At 35.3% G+C, this 19,367-nt stretch overlaps 1 protein-coding gene across 1 annotated transcript; it reads right to left on the reverse strand.

Annotated features, from left to right (window-relative positions):
• Positions 1 to 1,701: 1,701 nt before the first annotated feature.
• LOC108196296 (protein transport protein SEC23 C-like) lies at positions 1,702 to 14,470 on the reverse strand. Its single transcript, XM_064081094.1, has 12 exons — positions 13,625 to 14,470; positions 12,841 to 13,014; positions 11,576 to 11,737; positions 11,347 to 11,489; positions 10,374 to 10,449; positions 8,736 to 8,911; positions 8,561 to 8,642; positions 7,855 to 7,932; positions 5,967 to 6,128; positions 5,608 to 5,871; positions 2,945 to 3,049; positions 1,702 to 2,077 (listed from the first exon to the last, which is right to left on the reverse strand). Exons 1-12 carry the CDS (start codon positions 14,351 to 14,353, stop codon positions 1,934 to 1,936), a joined length of 2,295 nt encoding a protein of 764 aa, XP_063937164.1. The 5' UTR covers positions 14,354 to 14,470; the 3' UTR covers positions 1,702 to 1,933.
• Between the last annotated feature and the right edge of the window lie 4,897 nt (positions 14,471 to 19,367).

Consider the following 19,367-nt stretch of genomic DNA (forward strand, 5'->3'; position numbering starts at 1 on the left):
AAGCACCAAAAGATCGCACAAGTATACAATCTCTTCTTACTAATCAATTTACATGCAACAAAATTACATGTCACAAAATAGAAGTAGAGCCGGTCAAACGAGCGGTTCGAGCCGTGCCGTGCCACTTCAACAGCGGGCCGTGCTCATTCTGCCCGCACACAGAACGAGCCGTGCCGTGCCACTTCAACAGCGGCCCGTGCTCATTCTGCCCGCACACAGAGCCGGCTCTGCTAAAAAGACGGGCTGTGACGTACCGGGCTCGTGTTGGGAAAAAGGAAACCTTAACCAACAGATGGGTTGACAGCGGGTTGGGCCGTGCCACGCCTCCCTTCTTCTGACCCTTTTCCCGAAGCATAAGCCTTTGTCAAAGAAGGGAATGTGTAGTAATCACGACAAACACCAACCCACAAAACCTTCACAAACAGCAGCAAAGCAACAAGTGGAAAGTGGGTCATCAGTCCAAGCATACCCACGGGCCATATAATTAAAGACTATAATATCTGGTTCAGGAATTTTGTCAAACATGTGGTGAGCAATGAGCATTAGTCCATTGTAGGAAAAATGACCACAGATCTCACAAAAATTTGGGAGTGTAAGAAAAATGACCACATATCTCACAAAATCTGGGAGTACCGCCTAGAATAACAAAATTGTGAAAAATAACCTCAAATATCAGTTATTAACTAGTGTATTCAATTTGGGATGAAAACGCTAGATCATATTGCGTTTTGTTGTTTTAACCCCGACAAAACGCTACATTACATGATGTATTACATGATGTAGCGTTCTCTTTGAATCCTAACATAACGCTACATAAAATTACATAAAATTGCGTTATGTTTTTTTAACCCTAATAGAACGTCGGTAGACGATGTAGCATTTTTGATGTATGTCACAAACGCTACACAATGTAGCGTTAATATATGATATTCCAGACCATTTTTTCGGATCGTTGAGGCATTAATGATGGATATAGTGACGATAGGGACCAACACCACCACCGTAGAGGCATTAGGTTTCAAAGTACATACTTTTATCAACTTGGGCAAGATTAGAATATCATTTTGGAGATGGGTTTTGATGGTTCAACACGGGCCATAGGAGATGGATTCTGATGGTTCAGCACGTGTCGTGCGCCTTGTGCCGGTTCGGCATGCTGGGGTGGGTCGTGCCATGCCAGTTCGACATGGTGGGCCTTGTCGGGCCATACCACCCCAAAAGTTAAACCTGTAACCAGATTGTGTGTAGCTATGTCCCATGCCGGGTTGAGCTCAGGCCGGTTAGGTCCAGGTTTGACCGGCCGTGCCGAGCCAAACCGCCCAACTGGCGGGGCTCTAAGTAGAAGTATCCCTATATGTTCTGATTTATCTTGATACCGTCTAATGTTTATACTTAGTTATACCCTACACGATAACAGGACACCAGAAAGATGAAGTTACTTATAGCAGAAACAATTTATAACCTAACATAACATAACAAAGAAAAGTGAAGGAAAAATATTATGTCAAGTTCGCCTGCATCATGTCTGAGACTATTAGCGGACTGGAATTTTTAATGTCTGCCAAATCCCCTGAACAGGCACCCTGTACATGTTCACAGCTTTTCCGAAATTATATTATAATACCGACTGACAAAAAGAGAAGTGGAACAGTGGACAGAGATGGACGAAAATAAAGGGCATATACAAAACTGCAAAAGATATGTTCGAGAAAATTGAACTCCATATTACGTAATTTACCACTTATGCAATCAATTGTATTATTAAGCTTTTAAATAAGCATTACATGATTATGTGAAAAACTAAACAACATTAAGTGGAGTCATGTGCATCAAATTACTGTACACGAATTTTTAAAGAGTAGATATTACAAAATTGGAGGTCTTTTTGTATTCTAATTTACTGCTAACCTCTAATAATTGTTTAGGACAAAACCTATTGAACTGCCAACCGCTGAAGATGGTCCAAAAATACCTCAAAGCTGACATCATCAGTGAAGATGACATCTCCTCCATGAACAGGAGGGCCATCAGAGTTGTATGTCGCAGAAGGATTTAATTTTGCTAATAGAAAACGAGCCTGAACAATTTCACATAAAAATTGTATAAGTCCTTGAATCAGAGCATTTTATGTATATTATAGTTCTTATTTCAGATGTCTGCATCTCAGACATGCCAAAGGGTTACGTTAATAAGAATGAAGAAGTCACACATGAAAGCGCAAGGAAAAAGAGACCAGTATAAAAGGGAACATTTATAAAGAGATAATGCTTTAGTGGAATCTTCGCAATTCAGTAATATCCATATCCAAAATGACTATTACAGAATTTTATCTGCAAAGATTGTAAGCCTTTGAAGGTTTTTAAAATTGGCACTCATTTTGCCATACTTAATCCTTTAAAATTATACATGGACTCTTTCATGACAATTTTATGCTAATATTTCAGGGAGTCATAGTCTCACTGGCTTATGCATTATTAATTTCTAAGAAATGAACAAATAAGTGAGTGGAATTACTTCCATGAGATAACTGATGGACCGCATATAACACATATATAGAGTTAACGTGTCAATAGTCTGATTTCAATATGAAACAATCACAGCCTTAGTGATTGGCCCACTCATATAGACAGATGTAAGTTTTAGTTTATAAACATGTAGTTTACAAAAATTACAAGAATTGGAAAGCACTAAAGCAGCAGACTATTAAACACGCTCCATAGGATTTTCTAAAGTTTTTTAAAGATAAATTTAACACTACTAAATTACTGATGAAGTACAAAACTGACAAATCATGTATCCACTCCATGCAAAGTAATTCAGTTATAATTACTTCCATGACACAATAAAGGGAATAAAGAAAAACAGAAAAAATATGCAGCCTTCTACATTGACATCATTTTCATTTAGTCAACTCTTTATTTCCTAGAGTGGATATATTACTGACCTGAGAGCCATGCTGATCACAAACAACTAAACGCGGTACTGGAAATCTTTCTTTTACTATCGCAGCAGCATCATCTGTAGGAGCTCGCAGCAACTGGGCGAATGCCTGCAAGGCAAGTAGATTTGCGAGTGATTTCTAGGTCGATAAAACTTAATACACTTGGTATCATTGAGAGAACTTTAAAACCAAATATCAAGGGTTGAAAATATCCCGACTTCGTAATAAATAGTTATTTACAACCTTTTCAAAAAATTTACTTGCAATTGTAGTAATAAATAGTTGGATGAAACAAAGTTGAGAAAAATGGAACTAAAATGGACACTAAATGCTAATCTGGATTGCATGGGCAAGTAGCCTTTGTCATATCAACCCAAGACCAACAATGGAGTTAATATGACGTGGAGAATGAATATTTTGTGGTCCTCAATCTGGAATTATACACTAGTACTAGCTAATATTTAAAAATTATAGTTAAGCTAGTAGCATGCACAGCCATGATTTGTGTGACATAATTAGCCTGTAGGTACCATGCTGGATATTAACAAAATTAATGATTACATTTACCTCCAGACTAAACTCATATTGTAAAGGAATCAGCCGAAGTTAGCAAAGAGTATAGCATACAAATATTGTATACAAAATGAAGCCCTGAACAGTACAAGGTGTACAAATACACAACGCAGTATAAATGCACAGTTTTAGACATTAAGTAGGTCAAAGAAGAACGACTCCTGTGAAATTTAAAATTAGTGACTCGGATTTTTGAATGACGGGGCCTCTTACAAAAATTGAAAGTTTCTCTTAAATAACCAGGGGCAAGGACAAACACCTGATAAAAGTTTAGGAAAGCTTTGGCACGTCAATTAACTACCCAGAACAGAGTGGACCGCGGAAGTGGGAATCGGATAGAAGTTTTTTTCCACAGCATTTGCGGTCATGTGGTTCGTGCTGACTAGTGTACAATTCTATGTAATTCAAAAGGTGAGGACGGGTCTCAGACACTACTGTACTGTTTAAGCTTGATTTGAGATGAAAATATGAGATTACTTATTTAGTGATTCTCTCACGCTCATATTTTTTCATCCTCACCTAGACTCCACAGGAATTTCCTATCTGATCCACGGAATCTATCCCTGTTCCTCGTTCTATACCTGCTACATAAACTAATTAAATTTACTATCACAGAATTGCACAATTTACTTGAAGACTGAAAAACTTAAGTGGTAGAGTTTCCAGCATTAACAATTATGTCACTTTTCTTCATCCTTGTTGCACTCATTTTTACCCTTGTCTAAATATACTCTCAATCTACTACCATACCATATACAATGCACGGCTTGAACTGAGGAAAAATAGAACTATATTTCACATTATTCTAGATTATTATTGCTTGTAAGCCACTCTCACAGAACCAAAATGGTCAAGGCTTGAAGGCAAGCAAAGGCTCTAACTAACTGCCTTGATACTAGGTGTCCAACAGGCGCATCAATGCTTTACACAGACAGAATCTTATTATTTTGCTCCTGGTACACAATCATAAAATACAATTATTCACCTGTATGGCTATATCGCTGATTCGCTGTCTAAAAGGTCACACACACACATACATATATATAGTAAGAAATATTTGCGAGTATAGAAAAAAATAAAAGCACCCTGACAAAAAAGCAAAAAAAAAAAAAATTGAAGGATTTATTTTGTAATGACCAAATGTAGATCAAAATATTTATAAAAAGAATATTATTCGTGAAACCAGAAACAAAATTTTGTAATTTAATTTATATAAAATCTGAATAAATATTTGTGAGTTCAAAAGAAAACGAGAGGTAAGAAAAGAATAAAAAATATTAGAAGACATTAAAAGAAAAAAAAGGATACCCAGAACCTAAACCCCTCACCTACACCTAAAGCTGTAAACGAACCGAACTGTTTGGTAAGTTCGCTCGGTTCGGTTCGTGTTCGTGTTCGAGTTCGGTAAGCTCGTCCGGTAAGCTTACCGAACACGAGTTCGAACAACATTTTCTGTCCGATAAGCTTAACGAACCGAACCGAACTTTTAGGGTGCTCGGTTCGTATTCGGTTCGTTAAGCTCGTGTTCGGTTCAAGTTCGAGAAGTTCGTGTTCGTTCGACAATAAATAAAAATATTTATAATATTATATTTAAATATAATATATAATAACCTAAATATTATTTAAAAATATACATTGTTCGCGAACTGTTCGTGTTAGGTTTGGTTCGACATGTTCGCGAACTGTTCGTGTTCGGTTCGGTTCGTTACCGAACCGAGTTCGGACATGAAATTTTGTTCGATAATATTTAAAAATATACATTGTTCGCGAACTGTTCGTGTTAGGTTTGGTTCGACATGTTCGCGAACTGTTCGTGTTCGGTTCGTTACCGAACCGAGTTCGGACATGAAATTTTGTTCGATAAAATTATCGAACATTGTTCGGTTCGTTAAGATTTTGTTCGAGTTCGATAAGAGTTCGTCCGAGTTCGGTTCGTTTACAGCTCTACCTACACCTAACCACTAAATCCAGGGTGTAGTGAATGCCTTCCCCAATTTTAGCATCTTATCAGCTATGCGGCACCTTCACTATACACAAAACTCATATGCTAAGAAAATCGGTCAAAAGTATGTGTATTAGTCAATATTTATTACCTCATGTTCTGGCTGGGTATGATAGCCAGCTTTTCTCCACTGAGCAATAGTAGAACCATGGAATACTACAACTGTAAAATAAGAATCTAATAGAAGAATCCTTTCGGCGGAAATTGAAGCCACGTCTAGAAGTGCTGCTTCTGGAGCACTTTGGAAAGAGTAGGAGATTAGTGAAGGTTGAATCATCACAACTGAGTTCGCAACATTTTCCCTGTTCAAGATCATTCTAAAATATGCTGTCTCATCTGGGCTGTTGTTGAAGACCTGGATATAGTATGAAAGTATTTAATTGTTTTTATCGTTGGCTAGGCTTGATACTACAGGAAAATAAAAGATGTTACATGTAAATTAAATTATACCTGAACAAACTGGGAACGACGTAAATGGAAAATGAACTGCGGAACTATCGAAAATCTTGTTGATAAGCTAAAAGAAGAAGGACTATCCTTTTGGTAATCCCCAAACCTAGAACACATGTGTATTAACGATTTATCCAGCCATCTTATAGGATCAAACTCAGCCTGCACATCAATAGTAACACCTGGTTATTATTAAGATGTACAAGTATTACAAAATAAAAAGAAATGCCATACCAAAATTGTTAAGACACTTTTTCAGAAGTCTGCTTCTTGAAAAAAAAACTTTATACAACACACAAGTATAAATCGATGTTTGTCGTTTAAAGATACAGATAGACTTATGCATGGCGTACACAAAGAGACAAATGTTACGGCAGCCTATTCAAACAGATTTTAATCTCAAAGTTTAAAACATATCTAACAATTAAGTACTCATGTCAAATGTCTCAATGCATCGTCAACAGAACAATACAGAAACAAGTGCAAGATATATAGTATAGAAGTATCTAGAAGATATACTAGCATTTCTATTTCCAAAAGTCAACTTGTCTCAAGTCATAAAATTTGTACTACTGAAACTTGTAAAAAATTCACGCCAGCAACGTTTGTCACTAATAATACTTTATACATTAAACTATAAATAATTGTCCAGCAACGTTTGTCACTAATAATACTTTATACATTAAACTATAAATAATTGTATTAAATAAAATCATTTAAAGAGACGCCAACTTTGATATCACCTGGATATGGAATATAGACAACTTGAAAAAGTATGTAATCCACTTTTAAATAGGAGGACCATATATCATATTAGATCTAAAAAAATATAACAAATAATAAAACAAAATTCAACAATCGGAGGCTGTTTCACATAAAAACAGAGGCAAGATCAAGCTAGCTAGACTGAAAGCAGAGCGAGTAAAATTATTAAAAGAGAAAAAAAAAGAAGTAAGCAACGTCATTTGCATGCATATACTCGATGTTATTTTCATAAAGTTAAACAAAATAAGATCGTAAGAATTTAAAATGGCGCAAGAAATATATGGCTCACAAGTTTATATGCCATTTGTCCAAAATTTTGCCTATCTATATCACTAAATGTTAATTCTTTGAACTTCAAAAAGTTGGCAATTGTTTGTTCTTTGTTGCTTACTCATATGAAAAAATTCGACCTTAATTCACCAACTTGGATTTTGTTATGGTAGTAATTTTCTCTTCAATCTCTCAAAGATATGTAACATAGGAACTCCACAATAGGTTGGTCGAAACGTCATATCTTTATCGATCATGATCTCAAGTCCTATAAATGGTAGTCTCGTAGATGGTATCTGTTTTGGTACTGCATTAATGGAGTTCTATTTATATGACTCATGACTCAGGGAAGTGATATGATTGGACAAACAAAAATGATATATGGTGAATCAAGGACATTTCTTACAAAACAGACAAGTTAGTGAAGAGAGCAAGAAATTAGCAATTCGCAAGTTTTACGTCTCTATGCTTTAAATGGTCTAGAACATACAAAATGTTTGTGGTGCTGCTTAAAAATAGGTTTCTTATCATATAGTCGGCAATAGGGGTGGCAGGGGAATGACAGCTTATCCTAGCATTTCTAATCTTCATTTTCAGATGTATGTGAAACATTATAGCATTTATTATCTGTTGAACCTAATGAAAAAATAGGACTTGTGATAAAGAATGAAACTGGATAACTTAATTTTGACTATATTGAAGAAATAGGGTCAAGGACTGAAGCAGCAAAGTATCAAACACCAGCAATAAATAGGGTTAAGGTTATACTTTTTTTTCAAAATATCAGAACATGATGAGCTTTCGCATAAATTCACATAGCACAAAGAGATGTTCAATAAAAAGTTTCTCCTACCTCAGTTTCCATTTTAAAAGAAACTTGGCGTGCAGTGACTACAGCAGCTGCTTCTTGGTCAAATCCAGCAATCAGATCCTACAATATACAAATCAATCTACATTTTGTCACTAAAGACTATGAAAATTCAATTAGTAACTTGAAACAGTAGGACTCACAAATAAAAACCAAGTTGTAACTAGGGAGTCATGGGAGTACTCTATTTAAAAATAGATATTGGCAGATCCATAAATTATTAATTGCACAAACCAGGTAACAATTATTACCTAAGAACATACAAGTTGGCATTGAGCATCACCCATTTTAGTTCCATATTAGAGAAAATAGAAGTTAATAATATCTGCACAAACCTATTCAATTTATTTTATTAAATTTAAATGAGAGAGTGTGCAAGCAGCCTGAATTTGAATTTTGAGGGATTAACTGAAAGAAAAGGGGGAAACTGTTGTTTCAGTATATTAATTACATATATATATATATATACACACACACACACGTGTTATGCCTGCATGCGTGTGACATACAGAAAAAACAGTAATGCCAAGAAGCAACAAAGAGTAAAGATGTTCACGTCAAAGGAACTCATCCCAGTGTGTGTCATCAACACACATTAAAGAAAAAGGCACATACTGTATTTATTTATCTGTAATAACATGACTACATATGTATATATACTATAAACTTTAAACAGTGTAGACAAGCTTGCCTGTATGCTTCCAGGTCCAGCAACCCATCTTCTGGAAAGAGTGGTAGCACGAAGTCTCATTTGTCCACTACTATGTTGATAACTGAGGGATATATTTGTTAAATGTATGAGATCTGCAAGTCAGCTGATTTATATAAAAAAAAAAAATTACCAACATAAGCTTAAGAACTCTTACTAAGTCAAAAATTGAAAATAAAATTGGTTGTTCGCTGACTGAGTAATAGCATCTGGGCTTTCCTTCTTCACAATCTCAAACATTAAACACAAAGAAGTGGACTTATCAAGGCCACACATCTTCCATGCCGTAGTATTCCCCTGACCGATAACTGTTTCGGAGCATAGAGGACCTTTCTGCACAGAAAAGTAATAAACATCATACCGGATCCAACATACAGCATGGGTCCTTAAGATGCATTGGGATTATTATAGGGAAATTAATAGACAAAGTACAGAAAGTATGTTTATTTTTCCTGCTTCCACATTATTTTTCTCACCACATTTTATAAATATATTTAATGTATATTATAGTTAATATCAACTTACATTGACCCGTGAATTTGTGTAAATTATTTAGGAATAATAAAGGATTTTTGTATGATTTGTTTTTTTTTACTTACTCATCAGATAAGGTTGTCTTAAATTATCTTTACTTACTGATGAGGTATATCTTCATATTGTTTTCCTTATTATTCCTAGATGATTCTTGCTTTTCAATTTTGGCATGTATCAAATAAACTTGTAATTACAAAATACTGAGCAAAACATTACAGAGGCAAAGGGAGCGAGAAATATTTAAAATTTTGTGAACATAAGGATTTTATGAATGAGCGGACGATGAAATATTTAGGATAGTTTACATGGATTATAATAGATTAAGCAGCGAGGAAGTAAATGCCAAGAGATTAACAAGTAGGAGGTTAGAATATATAACAAAAGAAAAATCTGCAAGGAATTGTGAAAGCTGAGGTAGTAAATGTGGTGTGATGGGGAGAGCAGGAACAATTGATGTTAGGGCAGAAATCCTCTTGCTAGAGAACATCACAAAACACTATATATTGATTCTTAAAATAGTCCCTTCAGGTTGCTAAAACCTGGGATATAGCATTCGGTACGCATTTCAAGGCTCCTATATAGTATTGTTTCATTAATTATTTTAATCTTTTTACCTTCTGGACAAAAATTTAATGTTCAAACTTTTATTCAGAAAAAAGAAAATTTCAACAATAGGTTATGGAACTATATTTTATGCACGTCATAAAATGCTGTCAAGCAATGAAAAAAAAACTGTTAACAAATGGAAGGGACGGAGGGAGTTAATACAAATGTTATTATCAATAATAATAGATAGCTCAACCTATTCTGGAGTATTTTAAGTAATCAGACTTTCAAAGGGTATGATGCTTAACCCATATTAATTCTTTGGGCTGTTTCCCCACTTGCCTGCATCATGATGTCCCAAACATACAAAACTCCAGGATAACATAAGGTAGCGATAAACATAGATGGACTTTGCTTAAGTTGAACAGGACGAAAAAGAAAAGACAAGCACATAAAATCAAAATATTGCTCAGGAAACTGTATTAGTTCATGTAGGATCAGATTGAGTTCATCATTCGAATAATCCACTTGTATTGCCTTTAAAAGCATATTAATTTCCCAAAGTCCTTGAGGCTTATCCTTTGGAGGAGATCTCCATGCTTTTTACAAATTCTCTTAAATCTTTTGACATCAAACTTTGATCTCACCTTCCACAAAACTTAATTATCTTTCAATAATTTCTTTTTAAGAAATATTTTGCTTTGCGTCAACTGACCTTCTCAAGTGATGCACAGGGGCCAATAATGCCTTGAACTTTGATATCCTTAGAGCAGTTCACCTCAAAAATTCCGCTGCAATGTTTTAAAGTCAGTAAACATCAGATAGAGCATCAGGGTAAAGCAAATATTGCAGTTCAAAATGCCAAAGAGGTTTGCGCCATTCTAATTACATACAGTTGAATTTCCAGGAATACTAGCCTAAACATTTTATTGCATGGTAATTTTTGTTTTTGAGTTATAGAGTATGCAGATTAATGTTGGCATCCAACTAGGTTTGCTACTAATCATAAGCAGATTTTTGTATAAACATGACCTACTATGCACAGGACATTACGTAAGCGAGGTTTTTACGGCATGACTAGCATAAACAAGAGGCTTTTTCGACTGACAATCATACAAACAAACAATTTCTGGCCAATAAGTTTACATAAGATTGGAGTTTGGAGGCAAACAAAAAGGTAATTCCGAACAAGGAGTTAAGAAAAACAGTACAATTCTCAATCATCGCCTAAAAGGACAGGGATTCAAGAGGCATTCAGTCATGAATAATGATACCTCAGTGTAGATATAGTCCCTCTTCCAAAATAAATGTTCCACTTTAAATCTTGATAGTTCGGTAAATTCATTCTCAAAGTACATTACAGTTACTCGTTTAGTATAATGCCTCTCAAAAAAAAAAAAGTACCATTGTTGCAGTTTTATCTACATAGTCTATACTCATCATCTCATGAGTATCAATTGATTAATAAAATTATTGTAAGCATTCCAATCCATGAGATGAGTCAATTTCTTGTAAAATACTGTATAGGTTAAAGATGGACAACAAATGAAGTATTCTACAGACTTTATGAAAACGGCAAAAAGGAGAGCTACCATTAGTATGTTTAATCCACAAAAGTTAAACATATATAGACAATGATCTAGCCACTTGCTAGGCAACAAAGACAACTATTTTATCTGAAAGCTTACTTCGACGCAAGACCTAGATCCAGGTCTCCAGATTGAAAAACATGTTTCAAAGAGTCCTTAAATACAGCATGGCCAAAGCTTTCTGCAAGCACAACTAACCCACCAGACTTTTCAACAGCTACTTTAAGTTCAGCAACCCCGACCTAAAAAAGTAGTGAACATGCGAATAAGTTTCTTCTCTTGATAAATATTCTTACATAGCACTGAGCTTTACTGGCTATGACATTACCTGGTCAAGAGCACAAGCAAATACATCAAGGACATGCCCTTGATGTATGAGCTGCTTTGAAAGTCCTTCATAGAACTTCACCGCTTTATGATAATAAGGAGCAGAATCTTTATCAAGGTCCTTGTGAGAACGTATAGGTTCAGATAAACTCCTTGAAACTATCTGCAGATACAAAAAACAAGGACTCAGTCAAAACATTGAAAATTGAACATTTAGTAACCAAGCAATATGTGACTCAACTAGCACATCAGTTCAGCATGAGTAAGTTTATTCTTTTTCTTACCTTCCCCATTTTGTAGTTCTGTAAAGGCTTAAAGTTGACTATAATTGTTATATAGATACAAATTACTGATAAGTGAGAGCTGACTACTAACCTTATATACATTCTTTTGTTATAAATTCCAACATCCTTCACATTTTAAAGTGTGACATATTATTTTCAGCTGAAAATGTAAATGAGAAACCAAGTCTTTCAAATGCCCAAAGATTGAGTTTCTGTCAAGAATTTAATTTGACTACGTTTAGGGGAGCTAATAGGAAAAGCATCCTAGATAAATGAACTCAGGCATACAACAAAATAATCTAATATAACGACCTCATGTGTTAAACACCAAAAGAGCTTAATAGTGGACGTAAGCAGATTGTTTATATCACCTGAGATATATCAATATTTTTCTTTAGCTTCTCATATGTTAGCTTTTTAGCTTCATTTTCTAAATCTCTATACTATAATATACAAGTAGCTCAGAAATTTTTGTTCCCTTGCTAAATCAAAAATTAATCTTAAAATGAAGGGTTAAGATCCAAAAATCTAAGTATCTAACTGAAAGTCTGAAACTGATTACCCAATGATTCAAGGTCCTTGACCTTTACTACCATTGTGTGGTAATCACATATAAGTCCAAAGAGGTGATTACATCCATCATAGGTTGGTCTAGTCAATGAGGTTTGGTAACAATAGTAAAGGGTCATCATATGTTGCACACGGAGATAGCTTAAAACAGAGTACCACAACTCCAGTTGCACAAAAGTATTAAATCCTATGATAATCCAGATTATTGCGTAATTCATGTTAAAGTATACTTACCAAATAATATGTTATGTTATGTTAGCAAAAAATAATAATGTGTTGAACTTCTAAGAAAAGAATTACATTCCTTCACATATGTTGCAGAAGATTTGACTGGAAATTATAAAGTGATAAGCTGACTTTGCCAACAGTTGAGTATTGTTCTACATAAACAGCCAGTAGATATTAGACTTACAGTGCCTGGTCCTTCTGTTGTTGGTCCACCCAAAAATGCCATGATTCTAGCCCCAGTGCCTGGAACACACACTCCCAGTAGATGAGCAGCAATACTCAACGCAGTCCCAGTGCACCTAGCTGCGCGTTGATCTGCTGGCACGGGCCAGGGATCTTTTTGAAGCTCCTCTAACACCTTGGACACAAATATGAGTATAGTGAACATGGTGACGCAACTTTAACTCAAAGGAGAATCTTATTATAAAAAGCTTGACAAATTTAGTGAATGTGCAGGCTAATCTAATTCCCATCATAATATTATAAACCCCATATAGTTTAAACATTACAAATCAAATATAAGATATTAAGTAGACCACATTCAACACCATGCTAAAAAGGACTAGCTTCAAAAACAATACTAGAGAATCGAGTGCCAAATTCCCAGCATAAGCATCTTAAAGGTACGAAATAAACACAGTTTAAAATCGCAATTTTTGTGTATAATAATAACAATGATCCATTCATTATACTACAAACCTTAGCTTTAAAACAAGTGGCCATGTTGTAAATTACATAACATACTTATCACGACAATATGAACCAAATTCGGCGTAATCTGACACTCAGATGCAAGTCCTCTAGTTCCCATCAAATAATATAGCAAAAACAGAAGCAAGGTTCTAGCACTGCAAATTGAAGGTATAATATCACGACTGACAATGTTTAATACCATGCTACAATAACCATGACAGTTAAAGCCAAACAACACTAACAACAATTCCACTTTCCAAAGAACAGCAAAATACCGCGTTGAGAGAAAATTCACAATCCGACGCACGCAACAAGAACCTCGCAATACTCTCCTGCGAGAGCCCGTCCCTAACCCCCGCAATAACCCCCGTAGGCTTCGGCTTCTTAGCAAAAAACCCCATCTGCTCCAAAACCTGATCTTTACTAATTTCCTTCCCCCCCTTAAAACAATAGACTTTCGGGATCATCCCAAACCCCAATTCATGCACACTCACATAACTCCCAAACGTAATCAACCCGACAAGCGAATTCTCGGGAATCATCCCCACCGCCCTCGTCAACGCACTCTTCAAAAACCCAATTTCCTCCTCAATCACACACGTATCAATCACAAACAAAAACACATTACTCCCCATCGGAGCCTGCCCCGCCTCCCCCGACTGATACTCAATCGTAGTGTACTGCGGAAACAGCTCGGCCGGGAGATTATCATCACTAATAGAATGATAATGAGGCGGGAAGTGATTGCGATGCAGACAAAACGAGCAGATCCAGATCTTGGTCGAATAATCAACAATCGAAAAGGGGTTGAGCACGGATCTGCAGTTGCGGCAACGGAGAGGAGAGTAGGGGAGGAGAGGTGGCGCAGAGGGGAGGGGTTTGAGAGGAGTGTAGATGGCGGAGACGGGGATGATGCATTGTGCTGATTCTTGTTTCGTGCCGGGGATTACGTTCCAGGGCATGCGTACTCCGTCCTGGGACTCCAGCTCCAAGAATTCTGTCATGCTCACTGGCTTTGATCACTGATTTAGTGTGTGTTTTTGGTGGAGTGTGTGTTTCTGAGGCGGAGAGCTTGATGATGATGATCGATCATCAATTAGTTCTAGTTTGTTCTTTTCTTGTTTTTTATGTTTATGTTTTATTCATAATAACTATTACATTAATTTAGTATGTACAGTAATATAAATAATTAAACTGTAGGAAACATTTATGCCATCGGATAATTAAAAAATTATGCCGTTTGTTTCCTTTTCGTTACAACCAATTAGGATCGTATTGGATTAACACATCTAAAATTTTAATTATGTTATAAAATAATATATTAAGTGATTGTCAAAAGTTTAGTACTCGCAAAGCTTATCAAGTATGACGAAACTTACTAAGGAAGACTCACCAAGCTTATTAAGGAAGTCTGGCAAAACTTACTAAGAAAGACTCGCATAGCTTCTTGAGGAAGACTTGCGATACTTACTCGAGAAGATTTGTAATACTTAACCTAGAAGTATTGTAAAGCTTACTTAAGAAGATTCATCAACCAACCTCTATAAATAGCTGGTTGAGCTGAAATGAATTCGATTATGAAATATTCTGAAATACAACTACTTTCTCTCTCCATCTCCTATTCTCTTTATACTTTCTACGATAGTTTCCTTTTCTATCGTTGTGTAGTTTAATAGTATATATTACAAGATTTATAACACGTTATCAGCACGAGACTCTGCCAAACTGAGATAAGTCAAAGAAGGACTCTGTCAAACTGAGATAAGCCAAACAAGGTACATCATAAACAGGTACAATCTAACCAACTCTAAAAATTGCTACTTTCACAGAAATAAGGTATGATCTATCTCTACTCATTTTACAATTATTCTTATCGTTATTGCTTATAAATTTACTATTACTAGATTTGTTAATGGCGGCAATGCCGTTAAACTTTTTAGTTATATCATACTGTATAGATATTAAATTGTTTGTGTATTAACTTGAAATATGGATATGTCATGTTTTAAATATTTGTTTTACATTTAGAATGACGAACCTTGTAAAATTAGAGTTTGTTGCCTTGGATGTTTCCGAGAATAATTATATGTCTTGGTTCCTTGATGTGATATTACACCTTGGTGCTAAAAGCCTAAAAGAAACTATTAACTTAGAAAATAATCCCCGCTATTTAACAAAATGCCAAACCAATTATCTTTCTTAGACATCATATCCATGAAGGCCTAAAATCTGAATATCTCACTATCAGAAATCCCCTTACCCTTTGGAATAATCTCAAGGATAGATTTGATCACCAGAAACCTATTCACTTACCATCTGCCCATTCTGACTGGTTGATTTGAGGTTACAAGATTTCAAATATGTAGCTGAATATAATTCTGCTCTTTACAAGATAAGCTCAAAATTAATTTTGTATGGTGAAAATATTATTGATGCTGAAATAATTGAAAAGACCCTATCGACTTTTCACCCAATTACTATGATTCTAGCACAACGATATAGAGAGCGGAGTTTTAAAAAATATGGCACGCTGGTATCTTTCCTTCTTGTGGCTGAAAAGAATGAGTTGCTATTGAAAAACCATTGGATACGTCCCATAGGCTCTGCCCAGTTACCTGAAGTACATAACACATCATTCCTGAAGAATGAACGTGGGAAAGGGCATAGAGGAGGACGAGGTTATGGACTGAACCGTGGACGTGGAAATTTCCGTAGTCGGTTTTGAAATATATATAATTCTGGCCACCTGAAGTGGCAACGTGATGGTTACAACTTAGGCCACTAAAAATGGCAACGCGAAGGGCCAAAAGAAAGGCACCCCAAGAAGGAGAGAACCGAGGCATATGTCATTGGTGCGGATCTGAAGGTCATTGGCAATGAACCTATCGCACACCTAACATCTTGTTGATCTCTATGAGTTATCCAAAAGGAATAATGGAAAGAGAGTAGAAACAGGCTTTGCTAATTATAATCTAGTTGATGAACCAATTAATAAGGTCTCAAATGAAATAGATACTGGTGCTAACCTGTATTATGGTTGAGACGACTAGAGTTCATATGTATTGTCTTGCTTTACTTATTTCCTTTATGTTTTACTTATTTTCTTTATCTGCTTGTTTCATGTTGTTGTTTAATATACTCAGTGCGTTTTTAAGAGATGTTTCTCATTTATCTATGTATAGAGATGGAAGATATATGCATTATTGATGGCACAACCACACACACTATTTTACAAAGTTAGAAATACTTTCACAGTTGACTAATAAAACCAACTTCCATGTCTGAACGGTATCGGGTACATCATATATAATAGAGGTTCTTGGGAAACTAGTTTTATTCTGCCAAATAAGATGCACATGCACATATAAGATGCTCTATACTCTAGAAAGGCAACTAGAAACTTACTGAGGTTTACGGATACTTGTTTGTAATAGGGTTTCACGTTGAAACTACTAATGATAATGAAAAAAAAAATATCTTCTCATCACCTCAAACACAATTGACAGTAGAAAGGTCCCAGAAAAATTTCACTCAATTTCTTCAGGATTATATGTTACAAGAATAAGTGTTATTATAGTGTCAACATTCCCAAAGTCACAAACCCAAAACTACTTTTCCCTTGGCACGAAAAGCTTGATCATCTAGGAATATCTATGATGCGTCGTATTATTGAAGATTCTATAGGACATCCTTTTAAAACTTAAAAGGTAATACCCCAAGATGAACTTTCTTGTTCAGTATGTTTCTTAAGAAAATTGATTTTCTGATCATGCCCGGTTAAGCTTCAAACTGAATCCCTGAAATTCTTAAAAAGAATTCAAGGTGACATTTGTGGTCCTATTCATCCATCTTCTGGCACATTTAGGTACTTTATGGTTTTAATTGATGCGTCAACTCGATGATCCCATATATGCCTTTACCAATTTACTTGCCAAAATAATTAATAGAGTAAAGAGCTATGTGACCTACAATTATTTAGTATCTTGTCAAATAGTACTTCATTAATAAAATAAAATTGAATCATATGATTTTCATAGACAATCTTTTGGTTAACTGGTTATTAAAAGGATTTTAGAGATACTAGTGGGGGACTTTTGATAATTGAAAAATGTGCCCTTATTGCATTGTCACAAAGAACTACACTGAGGGCACAATTAGTATATATGTTGGTTTTGATTCTCCGTTTAATATAAGGTATCTAGAACCATTAACTAATGATATTTTTACTGCTCGGTATGCTGATTGTCATTTTAGTGAATCAATATTCCCTAAATCAGGGGGAGAAAATATTTTGCATAAATTATGTGATATCATTGAATGCATCAGTTTTGAATTTTATTGATCTACGTACTAATAATATGGATCAAAACTTCAAAGCGGTATTCATATGCAAAATATTGATAATCAAATGCCGAATTCTTTTAGTGATTTTTAGAAATATTATCGCACATACATGCTATTGATGCTCTAGTAAGGATTGAAATCCTGATTTATAAAGCAATTCTTGAAGAATTGGTTAGAGTATAATAAGCACGCTGGAAGCGTGGGAAATCTATTCGTACATATGATATTGTACTGTGAAATTACAAATTGATTGTACTTGCCCCAGAAGCGGCAAGCTTTTTGATATATACCCTAAAAGCGGTATTACCTCTTGTAGAGGTTATTGTATTAAGCAACGGAAATTAATTAGACTTGCCAAGAAGTGGTATTGCCTCCTGAAGAGGTTCAAGCCCCTGAAGTGGCTGTAAAAAATCCTCATGAAGAGAAAATTGCCCCAGAAGTGGCACATGCCCCAGAAGTGGCAAATGCCCCAGAAGTGGCAAATGCTTTCATAGAAGCAAAGGTACCTGAAAGTTATGAGATCTCAATGAGTTATGTACATAAAGGGAAACTATTGGATCGTGAGAGTACTAAGATTATTGATGTGTATGTTTTTTTGTGATATGTGATATTATTATAAACTCCGATCCTAAACCACAAAGTGTGGAGAAGTGTCGACAATGAGATGATTGGATCGTGGGAGCATTGAGATTGATGATATGTATTATGAACTCCGATCCTGAACCACAAAGTGTGGAAGAGTGTCGACAATGATATGATTGGCCAAAATGAAAAATTGCAATCCAGGAAGAATTGCAATCCTTGCGCAAGGGAAATGTATATGGGCCTATAGTTTAAACACCAGCTGGTGGAGTCCCTGTTGGGAATAGATGAGTATTTGTACGAAAATGAAATGAGAGAAATTAAATTGTGAGATATAAAGCTTGGCTGATAGCCCAAGGATTCTCTCAGAAACCTGGATTTGATTATTAGGAAACATACTCTCCTATAAAGGATAGAGTTACTTTTGTTTCTTGATGGGTATAATTTTAATCACCAGGAAATATACTCTCCTGTAATGGATTGAGTTACTTTTCATTTTCAAATGAGTATGGCTTTGGAAACACGTCTGATGGACGTTGTGATAACATACTTTTATGGATCACTTGATAGTGATATTTTTATAAAAATCCCTGAGGGATTAGAGATAGAGGACACTAAACCTCGACATTTATATTATGTTATATCCCAACGATCATTGTATGGTTTGAAACAATTTGGTCGTATGTGGTAAAACAGGCTTAGTAAATAATTATTGAAATGATGAATATGTTAATAACGAGGTATGTCCTTGCATTTTTATTCAACGTTCACCAACTATTTTTGTTATTATTGTTGTATATGTGGATGATTTGAATATTGTTGGTACTTTTGAAGATATTACTAATGCTATTAACCATTTGATAAATGAGTTTTGAAATGAAAGATCTTCGAAAGACAAGATTTTGTTTAGGTATACAGGTGGAGCTCTTATCTTCACGAATATATGTTCATCAATCAAACTACACTGAAAAGGTCCTTGATCGGTTATACATGGACAAAGCTCATCCACTAACCACGCCAATGGTTGTTCGATCACTCGAAGTTGAAAAGGATCCACTAACCACGCCAATGGTTGTCCGCGTAAAAAAACGC

Source organism: Daucus carota, chromosome 7 (assembly GCF_001625215.2).
Source record: "Daucus carota subsp. sativus chromosome 7, DH1 v3.0, whole genome shotgun sequence".
NCBI lineage: Eukaryota > Viridiplantae > Streptophyta > Magnoliopsida > Apiales > Apiaceae > Daucus > Daucus carota.

Coding starts and splice junctions, on each gene's coding strand:
- LOC108196296 (XM_064081094.1), bottom strand. CDS start 14,353: ATGACAGAATTCTTGGAGCTGGAGTCCCAGGACGGAGTACGCATGCCC. Junction 13,015..13,624: donor GTGAATTTTCTCTCAACGCG/GTATTTTGCTGT, acceptor TTTGTGTCCAAG/GTGTTAGAGGAGCTTCAAAA. Junction 11,490..11,575: donor TTGCTTGTGCTCTTGACCAG/GTAATGTCATAG, acceptor CTACTTTTTTAG/GTCGGGGTTGCTGAACTTAA.